We start from the raw sequence: 16,243 nt of genomic DNA, 5'->3' as shown, positions 1-16,243 counted from the left end.
AAAAAAATAATCAATGCAATTACGAGCTCCTGAATTGAGTTAAAATCTTGTAATAAATTACAGTGAAGGCTACTTTCTCCAGTGACTCTCAGAGGCACATTTAATTCCCTGCAGCGCCGCACTATGTGCTTCAGGGGAGAAACTCAATTAAAAACAAAAACTTAGTTCATTTTAATTGCTGGGCTAATGAAACTGCTGTTACCTGTAGCGTCTCTGTGTGCGTCTTGTGCCTCGGATTTGGGAGCAGCTTTTTGCTGTCTCTTAATGTGTATGTTGCCCATACATATTAATTGTAGGATATCTTTTAAATGCAAGCACACATGTACACCAGCTGATGGCAGTGAACATGGAAATGGGTAAAAACAACATATTTCTCTCTGTGGACCCACCTGCCACAGGGCAGGTTGTGTCCAGAGCTGTGACCATCGCTGCTGCTCTGTTCTCTCATTTTTACCAGGGCGGTTTGGAGTTCATAGAGCACGCCAGATGGTACAGGGGATGACCTTGCCATGGTCAGGGTGTTCCCCATGGCCCTGTTTGGTGGTGAGACGAGGGAAATGAGCCAGAAGGTGACCACTCATTACAGGTTGTCATCTAAAATCTCTCCAATAAACCACTTTATCAGAGAAGGGTCATGCCATGAAGCTGTCCCAAAAACATCTCTGTGGCAGTGCCAGGAGCCTGGCACCTCTCTGCTGTTGTTGATCTCTGCATGTTCAATCTTGGCAACAAGCTCCTTATTCTGGTACCACTTGCAAGGCTTTGCCACTGCCTGCAAAGACGTGATTGACCCCACGGAGCTGCCAGCACCCACCAGCCCCCGCCATGTCCCTGCCAGTAGCCGTTTCTGCTCTTGCAGGGGATGAGGAACCTGCAGCATCCAAGTAGCACGTGGCTTATTCAGATCTGCTGGAAAAAATGCAGATTTCTACACCGGTGTCTCAGCCCTCGGACCCTCTCAGTGCAGAGAACAAGCAGGTCAAATCCTGCCTGGGGGAGCTGGGTGGTGGGCAGGGTGGACATCATCTTAATATACATCTGTCAGGTAATGGCAGATGTTTCCACTAATTGTTAAAAACTCCAAGTAATGAGGGAGCGCGTTGCAACATCTGGGGTTGGGATGCAGCAAATCCAGAATCAACAGGGAAAAAAAAAATTAGGCACTTGTTTGAGAGGAGACAGGGTGGAGAAAAGGGAAGGATCAATATGGATGGGGGAAAAGCGTGCATGGAAAAATGGAGAGAAGAAGGGCAAAAGGAACTGGTTATGTTTAAGCGAGCAGCTGGTTTGTGGGCTTGTCTGGGTGACCCTGCTCTGGCACATCCCAGAAAAATCTATTCCAGACTATTTTGTGGGTGGTCTCACCACCCAGCCTGTGCATGCTCGGGTGCACAGGATCCACCAGTGATCTTCACCTTGTGCTGACGTGGGTCCTTGGTCCCAGGGGCTCTGACTGTCCCTGGCATGGTGCCTGATGTGAGCTATACAAGAGCAGGTGGTATTTCTGAAGGAGGGGTGCTGGGTCCCTGGGGCATCTGTGGCAGAAGGCACTGCGGTCCTCATGGGTATCTCAAGTAGCAAAACCCAACTCTGGGTGCAGGTGCCAGTTGTAGTTGTTGTAGGGGGACATGTGCTCAGACACGGCACTGAGATGATTCCTCCAGCGCTGTCACCCACTGATCAACACCAGGAAAAGCAAAACAAAACCAGGGAGGTCACACTGAGCTCACATTTCCTGCCCGTGCTCTTACACAAGTGAAAGACATTTCCAAAAGCCTCATTCAGTCCTCTGCCAGGATGGGAACTGCCCACGGGCGAGAAGAAGCTTCTGTAAGTGCATTTTCTTCTTCTTGTGTGTAGCTAAATCTGCGTGAGAAACCTGGAGAGGTTCTCTTTTCTTCTTGAAAGTTAGCCAGTTCCTAAATGCTGGTGCTCCGGCAGGCTTGGGACTAATTTCTGAGCTCAGCCCACGTTGCATTCATCAGTTCTCCGCTATGAGCCATGGGATTGGGATGTGAATGTCAGTGCCTGCATGATACAGAGGGGGGAAGATGTGGCAGAGGGAGAAAAGGCATCTCAGTGGGCTGGAAGAGACCCAGAAAAGGAAATTTTGAGGATGGCTTGTCCTGATGTGGGTGCAGAGGGTGTGTGTGGTGGAAGATGTCTTGGAGTCTCGCTGGGTGTTGCTGTGATCAACAGGGTGGGCAGCTTTGGTTTCCTCTTGAAGGCATGCGGTCAGGATTGTATATGGCTAAGAATGAATTTCCTCCAAAATATTAAACAGGAAAAAAAAAAAGCAAGCAAGCCCATTCCTAGAAAAGCTTCTTTTTTCTGGAACTCTCTTGTGGCAAATGGCTGCTCTGTCTGAAGTGCCCTGCAGCACTCACCAAAGTGCAAGACAGCAAGAAAACATTTCAATTCAGCCCAAAGCAAATTTTCTTTTCTTTTCAGCTGCCTGGAATTCCCTGGAATGGGTATTTAAGCAATTTTAGACATGGGACCACAACAGGTACGTTCACAACTTCACTCTTTACAGCTGCACACCCACAGGGATCCTCAGCACCCCACACCAAACCTTGGGCACTTCGCTTGGGCTCTCCTCTACCTAGGTGTTCGTGGGGAGCAAACCATCCCTAGAAGTTGCAGAGCCATAGTGGACTATGTTCTCCTTCGGGTGCATAGCACAACCAGGGACCAACAGCTTAATTTTCTCATTACTCGGTGGCTGCAGGTCTCTTGGACAATGGGAGAAACAGGTCCTCTAGGAGAGCAAGGCGGGAGTTACTGCAGGCAGGGAACTACACAGCCATGCCTGTTTTGGGATTACTGGAGAAAGCCCCAAGGAAAAGGTGGGCAGCTTTGGCCGTGGCTGAAAAACAGTGTGTTTTAGGAGTGGAGGGGTATTTGCACTATTTTTTCCCTGTGACAACCCTGGTTTGCTGTAAGAGACTGGAGATTAGTCTTGATTTATAAAACCTACATTAACCTTCATGGTACCAGTGGGAGGTGGCTCAGGCAGATACTATTTACCACCGTGGGAGATGGGCTCTTCAGAGATAGCCATTGCCAGGTTTGGGTGGCTTTTAGAAGATGAAACCCTTGTAGTGTTCTTGTGTCAGGTTTCTTTTCTGAAAATCAGACTCCAAAAATAGGAAGCTCTCCAAATCAGTCACCATTTCCTGAAATCTGGGCTGCAGCTGTCTAAACACTGACGCCAGACTGCAGTCCTGGGGAGCAGCCGACCACATGGCCCTCGCCCTCCTTGGTCAGCAGAGTTTCAACCCATGCCTCGTCTCACGCAGGATCAGTTCTAGCAACATCCTTCCAGCTAAATCTCTACCTCTAACCTTGATTCAGGATTTGATTCTGGTGCCTACATGTCCTTACCTTGGATGAGGCTTTGAGCAACCTGGTCTAGTGGAAGGTATCCAGGCCCACGGCAGGGGTCCCTTCCAACCCAAACCATTCTATGATTCTGTTTCTATGATGCTATATTTTCCACTTACTAATACCTTTTACAAGAATCCATGGCTCACTGTCCTAGAGTTGGCACAGCAAGGGGTCAGCGTTCTACCAGGAGCAGTGAGATGTTCAGCATTTCACCTCTGGGAGCAGCCCCACTAACATAAAGGTGCTGGTGGCAGGTTCTGCTTCACCGAGAATTGAGATGCCACTTTCTCAGTAGTGACCCGATGAATCTAAAGCAGCTGACAACGAGGCTGTGGATCTCCCATAATTTAAAGCAGAAACTTCCTCAAAAGCTCGCAGTAGTGTCACGAGGAAGTGATGAGTTATGTCAGAGGAGACCATGCTCATTTACTTTCAGTTTTTAATGTGTCGTAATAAAGAAACCAGAATCTTTTTTTTAATGTGTATGTGTAGACAGCTGTTGCCATGCCGTAGGCAAAGGCCAAGGAGCGTAGGACACAAAATAATTATCAGAAGGTGGCAGAAATTTTAAACCTAACAACTAGAGGGAGACCCTCTGTGATGTGATGTTTGTCTTTCTTGAGTGGATTGGGACAACGTTTTGATCCCCTTCACTTGTCTTTTGTTCCTAGGCAGCCACTTGACATACGCAACTTCAGAGGTGGCAACAACAACCTCTGGCACCTTGCTGGATGCTGCCAATTCAAGTGACTACCCGTATGAGTACTTGGATGAGGAGGATTATATGCAGTATGGCCTCTGCACAAAAGAAGAGGTACTCTCCTTTAGCAGAGTATTCTTGCCATCTTTTTACACCATGGTCTTCCTAGTCGGGTTGGCTGGGAATGTCCTCCTGTTTATTGTCCTCATTGTGTACATCAGGAAGAAAAAGAAGATGACAGAGGTGTATCTGCTGAACCTGGTTGTTTCAGACTTCTTCTTGCTACTAACCCTTCCTTTTTGGGCTCTATACACATCTCACGGGGTGACCTGGGACATATTGTGCCCGGTCTTAAATGCCATGTACACTGTGAATTTCTACAGTGGTGTCTTTTTTGTGAGCTGCATGAGTCTGGACATGTATCTGCAGATAGTTCACACTTGCTCTCCTCGCAGCTCCACGACACAGAAGAAGTCCATCTTTGTCTTGGTAGTGGTATGGGTCCTTTCCATACTTCTCTCCATTCCTGATGGCCTCTTCACCAGCACAAGGCAAATCCACAACAAAACCATCATGTGCACCCATGATTATGGCCAGAAACACTTATTTTGGAAAGTTGTCTTTCGGGTCATTCAAAACATCCTGGGTTTTCTTTTTCCCTTCCTCTTCATGGTGTTCTGCTATTCCCGCATAGCATGTGTCCTCACCGTGTCTCAGATGCCCGGCTCAAGGAGAGCACTCTGCTTAGTCTTTACTCTGGTGGGTGTCTTCTTTGTCCTGTGGTCCCCTTACAACATTGTCCTCATCCTTCACTCCCTGCAAGATGTTGGTGTGATCAGGAGCTGTGAAAGCAGTAGGCAGTTGGACTATGCCATGCAGATCACGGAGAGTTTGTCCTTTGTCCACTGCTGTCTCAACCCCTTGCTTTATGCTTTTGTGAAAAAACGATTCAGGTTATATTTATGGAAAATCCCACAGGCCATTTTCAGGAGAAGTGCTTTCTTTGAGATCCAGCCCTCAGAGACAAGCCAGTCTTGCAGCAGATACGCAGCTGAGATAGAAATGTTGAGTATCACGAATGCATGATAAATATTTACATTATTTACGTTATGTGTATGCCCTTTATGCTGATCCTGGCCATGCAGTGGAGTTGGTGTGAGCCCACAGCACTGCGTAACCAGATATTTCATCTTAGTGCCAGCACCGAGATGAGGATTTTACATGTTAGGATGGGAAATGTACAGGTAGGATTTGTTGCTGTTATAACTGGAATGCCCTGGGTTTATGCTCATGGAAGAAGCCCAGCTCCTGTCTGGACTATGTGAGGCATCAGTGGATGGAGGAGCAGCTTATGTAGATGTTGTGCCCTTAAATATGCGAACTGAAACTTGTGCAAAAATTTTCCCCCATAGATACCAAAGGATCTGATGGAGGAGGGCAATCCCATTATCCCTCCAGCTCATGGTGTGGGCTGGGGAATGGATTTGCCATGCTTATCCATCAGGCCAGACACAGGTGGCCAGAAGCCCAGCCTGGGGGGTGGCTTTGCTCCTCCTGGCTTTTGCCATCTGCCAGGTAGATGTGTTCAACCAGGCTCATGCCTTTGTTTAGCAGGAAAGGCAATAGGAGGAATTAGGCACCTTTAAACTGGGTTGTCTGGCCAATGATGGGTTTCTCTGTTACGATCAACTTTGCCACACTTGGGGCTGCTATGTCTTTCCAAGGGACAGACCTTTGGTTAAAAATCAGTTCAATCAACTTATCTGAGATCTGTTTGATCAGCAACAAAGTTCAAACCAGTAACAACCAGTGAGAAAGAAAAATAATGAGCTCAGCAGAATGGTGGTGGGGGTATTTGCCTTCCCGAAGATCCATTTTGACAAGATAAAAAAGATCCATGGATACAGTCATTAACATAGATATTGGCTTTGCAGCACCCCAATGAGAGCACGGCCTTGAACAGAAGAGCGCGGAGAGCTCTTAGCCAATCCTGATTACCCAGTCTAGCTTTAAAGTTCAAGACTGTTAGTTTGCTGACCTTTATTTAAAGGTACTGTTCACCCCAAATACTCTGGAACCTTAAATGGGACCTTTCCAGCCTGGAAACCTATTGAGCATAAGAGTTGCCCAGAATTGTACAAATAAAATTAATAATTTAAGAGAAAGCACCCATCACCTTAATTTTATTGCTAGACAAGGCTACTGGACCGAGAAGGGCTTTGAGTTGGTCTAGAAAGGTGGATTTGTTTTCACTGCTGTTATTTTTTTTTGCCAACATTGCTACAGCATGTTTCCAAAATGGTAAGGCTGGGACCTTTCCATGGAAAAAAAAAAAAAAAAAAAAAAAAAAAAAGCAGAATAAATATTTAGCTGATGCTGTGATGTGGCCTTCGCTCCATGGGTCAGGTCGCTGGGAGGGAATGTGGAAGGAGAGAGCAGCTGGGAAACAAAATCTAAGAGGAAGATTGTGATCCTGTACAGAGGAGGGCTCATGGGACCGTGCAAAACTTATGATGGGATGTTCAGGGGAAGGGCAAAGGTGGAGGAAACAAGTGGAGGGAGTATTGGGATGGACTGGAGAGGAACAAGGGTGGGAAAATTGGGAGGGGGGTATAAAAGGGGCTGGTTGTGTGTAAGCAGTGTGCCCTGCGCCTGGTCACGGCAGTCTGTCCTGTCTCCTCATTAAATCCTTTTTCTTAACTGTCTTTCCATATGTCGCTCTCTATCCCATGTGAGGGTGCTGCGAGGTCCAAGCGGCAGCGGCTGGGGCAGGGGCTGCAGTCACTGGGTGCACAGATCAGGGTGACAGTGCCCAGAGGCGCAGTGCCAGATGGGGCACGGGTTCCCTGCCACCATCCCCGAGCCCCATCAAGAAGCAGAAGGGAAAAATAGGGAAAAATGCCAGCCCCAGGGGTGGGAGCAGGAGGGCAGAGGGCGGGGGGTTCTCTGCTGTCTGGAGGGGACACGACCGATTTGCAACCGCTGAGCATCAGGTGTGCATGAGCACAGAAAAATGCTGTTATCCTTCTGGGTGCCGCTGCTCTCCAGCCAGGAGGTGGACTTGGCCACACGCAGATGTTGGACTCACCTGAGGCAAAGCAAATACAGCTGATTCAAGCCCTCATCACCTGTGAGAAAAGCAGACCTGCTTTGCTTTGTCCTCGCACAGGTTAGCAGCGCCCGCGCTGTTCATCGGCAAAAGCTTACGGGGCACTGGAGAACATCAAAATGTGGGAGAACTTTCCTTTTCTTGGCTTTTGAGATAAAATTTGCTCAGCTGTAACCCCCTTCCCTCAGTCCTGAGCTCATTTCCAGTAGCATTTCACACATCCACTTTTCCCCTCATTTTATCAGGCTGCAGAGCGCGTCCATAGCCTGGTGTTAAAGGCAGAAATCAGAGAGTGAAACGCTCTCAATCCTCTTTTTCAAAAGCATGCAGCCTAGAAAAGGGAATGTGCTTAAGTTGCTGCAGAGGATGTGCTGAAACCCATCCACCTGACACAGCAGCCCAGTAACTCCAACTTGGTTATAACGTACCTTCCACCTTAAAAAACTCTCTCTGTTCATCAAGGGAGAAGGACACACTGGAGCGCTCCGCGGGGAAAAGGCAAACACTTGCTGCCAATGGGGACAGAGGTTGTCAGCTCCGCATCTGCATGTCAGCTGTTGGATGGGAATAAAAAGCACTCTCCTGCCCCAACCTCACTCTAGTCCCAGCTCCCCAACGGGAACAGAGCTCTCATGGCGCTCTGGGTGACTCTACTCTGTACCTTGATAGTGTCGCTGCTTGGTGGGCTCTACCTCCTGGGTGTGTTTCGGAGACGGAGACCAGATGAGCCACCTCTGGACAAAGGTACTATTCCCTGGCTGGGTTACTTGCTGGATTTCAGAAAGAACAGTTCAGAGTTTCTGAAAAGAATGCAGAGAAAACACGGAGATATTTTCACGGTGCTAATCGGAGGCTATTACTTCACCTTCGTGATGGACCCTTTCTGCTTTGGAGCCATCGTGAAGGAATCACGATCTAAACTAGACTTTAGGACTTTTGCGTCTAAACTGGTCCTGCAGGTTTTTGGCTACAAGCCCATCAAAGCCAACCATAGCATAATCCATGCATCGAGCACCAAGCATCTGATGGGAGATGGACTCACTGTCATGACACAGGCCACCATGGAGAACTTTCAGAAGCTGATGCTTTTCAACTTGAGCTCAGGAGAGGAGAAGCGAGTGTGGCAGGAGGACAGCCTCTTCCACTACTGCTACAACATTGTCTTCAGAGCTGGGTACCTGGCTCTGTATGGCACTGAGCCACACCAAGGGGCAGATAACAAGGAGAAAGCTAATGAGCAAGATCGCATCCACTCCAACCAGGTGTTCCATGAGTTTCGGAAGTACGACCGTCTCTTCCCTCGCCTGGCCTATGCTGTGTTACCCCCCAAGGACAAAATAGAAGCTGAGCGGCTTAAGAAGGCCTTCTGGAGCATGCTGTCCGTGAAGAAGAGCTGGCAGAAGGACAATATTAGTGGGTGGATAAGTGATCAAAATCAGCTTCTGGCAGAAAATGGTGTCCCTGAATACATGCGGGATCGTTTCATGTTTATGCTCCTCTGGGCATCCCAAGGCAATACAGGCCCAACTGCCTTCTGGCTCCTCTTTTATCTAATGAAACATCCAGAAGCTATGAAGGCTGTGAAGGAAGAGGTGGATAAAGTCTTAAGGGAGAATTGCCAGGAAGTGAAGCCAGGGAGCCCACCAGTTAACATCACTAGGGACATGTTAAACCAGACTCCTATTCTGGACAGCGCTGTAGAGGAGACCCTGAGGCTGGTTGCAGCCCCAATACTGGTCAGAGCTGTCCTCCAGGACACCAGCCTTAAGACGAGCAGCGGGACAGAGTACACCCTCCGCAAAGGAGACAGGGTGGCTCTGTTCCCACACGTCTCCGTGCAGATGAACCCAGAAATCCACCCTGAGCCTCACGAATTCAGGTACGACCGCTTCGTGAACCCAGATGGCACCAAGAAAGATTTCTACAAAAATGGGAAAAGGCTGAAATACTTCAACATGCCTTGGGGGGCAGGAGTATCCATCTGTCCCGGGCGGTTCTTCGCTACCGCTGAAATTAAACTGTTTGTGTTCTTGATGCTGAGTCACTATGACCTGGAGCTGGTCAACAGAGAAGAGGAGACCCCAGCGATAGACGTCAGCCGCTGGGGATTCGGGACGATGCAGCCTGTTCGTGACATTCGGTTCAGATACCGGCTACGCTTTTAGTTTGGGAAGTCCTCGTGGCGTTGTTTGTTCCGGCTCTGTAAAATAAATTGCGTGATCCCATGGTTATCAGATCCGTGCGGCGCCAACACTGGTATGATCTTGTTTGCTTAATGGTTATCACAGCTTTTCTCTTTACTCCTTCACGTGTATCTCTGCTCTGCATTTCTGGTCATTGTGGTGTTTGTTTATGTGAGAAAAGTTCATCTGCACACCCACAAGGGAGCACAGAGAGACAAACAGTACCCTGCCAGGCTATTCCCAGCCCCATCCCAGGTCCATCAGCCCATCAAAAGCTCATCTCTACAAACGCAGGGGAGCACAGCGGCATATTGACAGGTGGGAACCCAAATTAAGGACTTCCAAGGAACGAGGATTTTGTCCAGGTCTCTCCCAGGGCTGTCCCAGGAGAGCCATCAGCGCCACGGTCCCGGCATGAGACCCATCGAGATGTGTCATCGTGAGCAGCTCTCCATATCACCATCTGGACTATGGGGGATTGCTGTGAAGGGAGGGGTGACATCTTATGGAGTGCAGGGGAAGAGCATTTTGGGATTGCACAGGACTTATGGTAGGATGTTTAGGGGAGGAACCAAAGGTGGGAAAAAGGAGGGATTTTGGTGATTTGGGGGCGAAAATGTAGGTGTAAGGGAATAAAAAGGGGTGGTTGTATGTAAATAGGTGACTGGTCTTTACGCTTGTCTGATCACACCCTGTGCCTGATAGCACACTCTGTCCTATTGTTTTATTAAATTGCTTTGCTTAAATTGAAGACCATGAGTTGGAGAGCCCGTGTGTCCGTGGTGCCGGCTGCTGGTACGAGTGTGCGAGTGGGTGTGCAAGCGAGTGTCAAGGCAGATGAGCTGGCAAATAGGTGAAGCGTCCGGCGAGCCGGGGGGTGAGCCCGACCGCGCTCCTGCACTGGGACAGTGTTATTTTGTTACCAGGTCCTTAACGACGCATTTATTGTCCGCATTGAAGTATCAGTGGCAGGATGGCATCAGCTTGCAGTAAACCCCTGAAAGATAAGAGAACAACAAATATCCTCTCTACAGACATAAGGTTTTCCAGTTGTCTTGTCTACACTCCCCTTCAGAGAATCACAGAATCACAGACTGGTCAGGGTTGGATGGGACCTCTGGAGATCATACAGGCCGCCCCCCCCTGCCAGAGCAGGGTCACCTACAGCAGTGGCACAGGACAGCATCCAGGTGGGTTTGGAATGGCTCCAGAGTGGGAGAGTTCCTCCCCCCCCCCCCCCCCTCTCTGGGCAGCCTGTGCCAGTGCTCTGCCACCCTCACAGCAAAGTTCCTCCTCAGGTTAAGATGGAACTTCCTATATTCAAGTTTGTGCCTGTTACCTCTTGTCCCCTTCTTGTATCCGATTAAAATGTACTCCTGTGTGGTCCCCAAAGGGGGGGGGACCCTTTGGGGGTACTGAGCAGAGACACACCAACAGCTCATCCCCTGTTCACATGTAAGAAAAGGAGAAATCTTGCCCATCTCATTCACCACGTCAGTGGGAGGAGAAGAGAGTGGCAAACATCAGTAATAACCTACGGTACCATTTTTCCCAGATCTGTGCGAGTGAGGAATGCATGTGGTCACCCGCCTGTCCAGGAGGTTGTGCGTTCCAAGCCCTGTGTCTTCTGTACAGTTTCTGGGGATAAAGAAAGCTCTTTGTGTGTGTGTGTGTGTGTGTGTCTCGATTCATCCCATTGACTGTAACACAGCTGCAGTGTGGGTACGCACAGGTGAGTCAGGATAACTCACAGTTCCCTGGTTCAACCCGAATCGTTGCACAAGTGTAAAAAATTTGGGGCTCTGCATGGTGGCCAGGAGCAGGTCTGCCCTCCTGCGAGGGCACGGCTCTCCGGGTGGGGATGAGCTCCCAGCACCCGGCTCCTGCTTGAGCCTGATCGGGATCTTGATGGTTCCTCCGCGCTCTCCTCGAGTCCCGGGCGCTGATGGTGTTCCCAGAAGATGCTTATTGGAAAGTGCAACCTCCCTCTCCAGATTTAGACCCCATCTTCTGCAGAGGTCTCGAGGAGGGTATAAGGAATGGGATGGGGTGATGGGAAGGGGCTACAAAACCAAAGCGGGGCATGAGAAAACAATCTCAATCCCTTATGGGCTACAGCCACCGCGACCTTATAGCCCCCAAACATCTCTGTTTTATCCACTGGCTCCAAAGCAGGATAAAACTTTGCTCTACAAGCTCTGCTTTGGGTTTTTTTTTTTTTTTCCCTTCAATCATTAGGGCTCTGACAACATCAGTCCTTACAGCAGTCACAGCACAACCTTACCTGCGCAGAGGACGGGATGGATTTTAATGCTGACGCTAACCTTGGACTTCGGGGATTATGCATGACTGAGGAATGAAACTCAAACAGTTTCATATGCGTCCAGACATCAAAGTCAGCTTCTGCTTTGCTCTGCAAAGGACAGGGTTATGTTGTAACTGTACATCAAGGGCAAACTATCCCACCTTGCCCGACTGGGCATTAGCCCAGAACTCACAGTGCTGGAAATTCAGGAAGAAATTATGAAGCAGCTGTAGAAGAGCCAAGGAAAACAAAAACGACCCATAACTGCACAAGGCTTAACTGCGGCAGTTAAGTGGCCAAGTGATGTCCTCGCTCTGGGGCAAGAGTTTTTTTTTGTGAGGGTGGTTTGCATGAAGGTCGTTCACTGCTAAATGCGCAGGGTCTATTAGCTGTTATCGCTTGTAGGGATGCCAGGTCAGAGTTGAGGGGTGAGGGACGGGCGCTACACAAACAGGGACTGGGCTTGGGGAAAATATACGTAAAAATAATGACAATGACAGTGATTCAGCAGAACAATCGGGCTTTACTTCCTTGTCACAGTGGTTTATTTAACCAAACAGTATTGAGTCTATAAAAGACTTCAGACATGCTCAAATGCATGCAGTTGTGAGAAGCAAAAAAAAAAATAATAAAAATCACTTAATTTGAGTCATATATGGAAGAATGTGAAAGCTCCAAATGAGTTAATCTGCAATTAAGTTTTATACTGAGATGGGTTGTCCCCCGGCACTGAGCTTTCCATCCCAAAGTGTACCATCAAGAGTAAAGAACTTGCCTGTGCCACCAGAAACCTTATTGCATTTGCAAAAGAAGCTAAATTGGAAGGAATCCAGGGTCTTGCAAAGTTGATTTGGGGGCAGACCTCATCGCAGTCTTGTGTAACTCCTCTGTCCCCAAAAAGAACTGAAGGTGGAGTCTGGCCCTAAACCCGCGGCTTTTTTTCTTATGCAGTGCATAGTGAAGAGAATGTTACTGGGACATTCAAAGCTTTACCGTCTATTGAATCAGCATCTGCTCTCCGCAGCACAGCGAGAGCTTCTCTGCTCTCAGTCCCAATTCCCGCTCTGCACAGCGGGCAAGGGAAGGAGTCACGATGCCGCACGCTTCAGGTTTGGAACAATAAGGGTTAGACGTGTTGGCAAAGACCACCCCTGGTTAACCAGCATCACCTCTACTACTAAACTGTAATGCATTAGAACCTGATTTCCCATCCTTGTTCCACGACTCACAGCCAGATGCGGCTCTGAGAAAGCCTCCGCTTACTGCTGCCTGTGAGGCAAATCGAAGAAACGCAACGGCACCAATAGATACATCATCCACTTCAGAGAAACTCAAAAGGTTATAAGTAAAAAGCAATGACACAGCCAACACCACCCGCTGCAAAGGAAAGCAGATTTGGAAGGAGAAATAGGAACACGAAAGTTCAGGACTTTTCTGAAGAATTAAAACACGCAAGTTTTGCCAGTGACACTGCTGCCACCTCTCCTGGTAGATGCGCTTCCCAGCAAAGCGCGGTCCGGCTTCAGAGCGGCAAAGCCTCTCAGTGGCACAACATCCACGCGTTAACCGGGTCATGGTCACTATTGCATTTGTTGCCTTTGCTGTCTGGTGGCCAAGTCGCTGATCCAACGGCAGTGGTGCCAGGCAGGACGGGGGAGCGTTTTCGATGGGGAAGCAAAGCAAGGCTTCACCACCGCCTGACAGTCATGGATGCGCTCAGCAAAGGCTTTCTGCCCAAGCCCATTTTAGCCCCGCTTGGGAAGAAAGCCATGCAACTAAACACTCCTCCGTGTGCCATAGGGAACGTCTTTTCCAGAGATGCCTGTACATCAAGTCACGGCTTGGTTTCTTCAAGAGTTGTTTCTGTGTGTTTGTTATTTAACACATTTTTAATATAATTGATGCGGTTACAGTCAGACAGGTGAGGGGTTACTGTGAGATCCTATGTGATGGGTCTGTCATCTAGGTCTATCGTGAGACTTCCAATACGTGCCCCAAAACCCCAAGTTTTGTGGTGTTTTCAAACCTTGAAACCTTTGAGGAGCTTGGTTGGCTCCACAGATGTGACAGTGCAGGTGCTCATGGAGGGCTGGTGACCTTCCATGGAGCCGCACAGCTCACTGAGCAGCGCACTGGGCTCTAAGAGAGCAGGAGTTGGGCTGCCCAAGTGGAGCAGCATACGGAGGGTCAACCTGGACCCCAGGGAGAACACTAACTCTTCTCAAAGCCAAGCAAGCTATGGGCTCTTGCAGGAGCAGGATGAGGAAGATGTGCCATTAATCAGTTACTGGCAAGCCCCATTGCTGCTGCCCTCCCTGCACACACCTTCTGCCACAGGGTCGAGCTACAAGGCTGCTTTGATGGAGACTGGCTCTTCTTGTTCCTTGAGACTTGGGCAGGAAAGAGTTCCCTCACAGAGTAGGAAAAGCTGTGGTTAAAATCTCCTCTGTGGTGCCACTGTCACACAGGTAACACGTACCTCCTCCCTTTGGAGTCTCTTGTTGCTCCATAGCTAGAAGAGCTCTTCTCTAGCCCCGTGTTTAATCTCAGGTCAGGCCCCATGGGGATGGTGGAGAACTTGGCCAGGACACCAGGAAGGTGACATGCTGAGCCTGGCTGCCAATGGCTGCTAGCAGAGTCCCACCACTCCAGCCTTGTGTCTGGCTCTTAGCAAGGACGAGGGATCACAGGACAAGTCAGGTTGGGAGGGAGCTCAGGATGTCTCTAGACCAACCTTGTGCTCAAAGCAAGGTCAGCTATCAGCTCAGACCCGGTTGCTCAGGGCTTTATCTAGTTGGACCTCTACATCCAAAGCCGGCGGATACATTGCTGTCTAATTTTAGACCCAAAAAAGTGCTTCACTCTTCCCTGTTTTCCCATCATAACTGGTCACTGAGTTCTTTTGGATTGGAGGCTGGTGGAAAACCCACCGGTCACTCAGACCCTGCTGTGGTGGTCACTGTGGGATGAGCAGTGCAGTAACGTCTGAAAGCCCCCTCCCCCCTGGGGCCAGGGGCAGAAGTCAGTGCCCCGCATTTGCACGCATGGAGTCTTGCTGACCTCAGGGAAGGATTTGCAAAGCTGCTTGGGGCTGGGAGCTCGTTCCGTTCAGAAATGGCTACGCAAACCTCTCCTGGTTATTCCAGGAGGCGTTCAGCCAAGTCGCACACATACTGTCAAGTTACCGTTGGTCAACTGAGCCACGTTAGGTCTATATTTCTGTTCTCGCCTTGTGGCAATGCACTTAATATGGATTAATTTGCACAGTTACGCTACAGCGCATACGGAGAGCAGCTACCCCGGCTCAGCTGATGCACAGCAACTTGGCAGGACTCCCTGGTGTCAGACACTAAGTTCAGAAGGGGAGAGGGAGACAATTCACATCTGTCGTTACATCCACGTCACTGTGCAATCATGAGGCCGTACTTGGAGCACAGCAGGCCCCTTTTCTTTTCCCGTTCGGTGAGGAAATTCCTCAGTCTGGTGGTAGGGAAAGTAACCAGTGCTTGCTGCCTGTTGTCCAAACCCGTCTCCTGGAGCCATGGGCTCTGAAGGCACTCCGAGGCTGACGGCCTTCCCCTAGGACAGACAAAGGTGAGAAGGTCAGTTGGGGACCCGTGCTGGGTGAGGAGGCTCCTTGGCAATGGAGAGAAAGAAAGGACAATAGCCAGGATATGCACCAACTGTGCTGTTGGGAGAGCAACCACCATCTTACCAGGGATTTGCACACAGCGTGCTCTGGAGAAACGACACTGCTCCCCCGGAGAGACCCGCGTAGCACCGCGTGAGCTTCACTTTCCCCTTCCTGGTCGTTCTCAGAAACTCACAGGCTATGTCGGAGCTGACGGGGTAGTTGGCGCTCAACCTGCCCCAACAGGAGAGAACTGATCAGCGTGAAAGGCATCGCTCAAGATGCTGCTTCTCCCAGGAATTCCCACCCAGCAGTGAAAGGAGGGACACAACATCACACAGAAACATCATATGGGAAAACAAAATCCCAAAGGGCAGTGTTCTTCTGTGGGTTTCATGGCTTTGGCTGCTTTTCCACTTGGCGTAATTTGAATTTTCGTGTTAAAGTTGGGGCTTTTCAGATGAGGTGAGATGAGTGAGAAAGACCAGCAGCTACTGTGTTGTAAACCAGCCTGGAGACATTGGTGGGACTGGGCACCCGTGCATGGTGCAGCCAGCTCCGTACTCTCCACCACACAGACTTCTGCAGCATTGCCCAGGAGCGGGGGCTGTCCCAGTTTTGGCTGGGATAGAGTTAACTGTCTTATTAGCAGCTGGTGGCGTGCTATGTTTTGGATGTAGGATGAGAATAATGTTGATAACACACTAATGGTTTTGGTCGTTGCTGAAACTCTCAAGGACTTTTCTGCTCCTCACACCACCCTACCAGCGATGGGCTGGGGGTGCACGAGAAGTTGGGAGGGAACACAGCCGGGACAGCTGATCCCAACTGACCAAAGGGATATTCCATGCCATGTGATGTCATGCTCAGCGTATAAAGCTGGGGAAGAAGAAGGAAGGGGGGGACATTTGGGGTGATGGCGTTT

General features: G+C 49.5%; 3 protein-coding genes across 12 annotated transcripts in view; 2 read left to right on the top strand and 1 right to left on the bottom strand.

Moving 5' to 3' along the window:
• Positions 1-1,797: 1,797 nt before the first annotated feature.
• ACKR2 (atypical chemokine receptor 2) lies at positions 1,798-5,176 on the top strand (the record flags this gene model as incomplete). Its single annotated transcript, XM_082479757.1, has 3 exons — positions 1,798-1,830; positions 2,452-2,509; positions 4,062-5,176. The coding sequence occupies 3 exons, from the start codon at positions 1,798-1,800 to the stop codon at positions 5,174-5,176; spliced, it is 1,206 nt and encodes a 401-aa protein (XP_082335883.1).
• Positions 5,177-7,831: 2,655 nt separating this feature from the next.
• On the top strand, positions 7,832-9,365 carry CYP8B1 (cytochrome P450 family 8 subfamily B member 1; the record flags this gene model as incomplete). The annotated part of the gene is made up of 1 exon (XM_082479540.1): positions 7,832-9,365. One exon carries the CDS (start codon positions 7,832-7,834, stop codon positions 9,362-9,364), a length of 1,533 nt encoding a protein of 510 aa, XP_082335666.1. The 3' UTR covers position 9,365.
• A 2,825-nt stretch (positions 9,366-12,190) lies between these two features.
• The window catches only part of OBSCN (obscurin, cytoskeletal calmodulin and titin-interacting RhoGEF), a 209,400-nt gene continuing 205,347 nt past the window's right edge, over positions 12,191-16,243 (bottom strand). For all 10 annotated transcript variants that reach the window (XM_082480089.1, XM_082480091.1, XM_082480092.1 and 7 more), the window contains 2 exons: positions 15,403-15,552; positions 12,191-15,266 (listed from right to left, as the gene is read on the bottom strand). In XM_082480089.1, the coding sequence (XP_082336215.1) occupies positions 15,089-15,266; positions 15,403-15,552 (328 nt within the window). In that variant the 3' untranslated portion in view covers positions 12,191-15,088. The remainder of the gene's footprint in view (positions 15,267-15,402; positions 15,553-16,243) is intronic.

The sequence above is a fragment of the Vanellus vanellus genome (assembly GCF_965231255.1).
Source record: "Vanellus vanellus genome assembly, chromosome: 2".
Lineage (NCBI taxonomy): Eukaryota > Metazoa > Chordata > Aves > Charadriiformes > Charadriidae > Vanellus > Vanellus vanellus.
The sequence above is the reverse complement of the archived record's forward strand: the minus strand, read 5'-3'. Positions and strand labels throughout refer to the sequence as shown.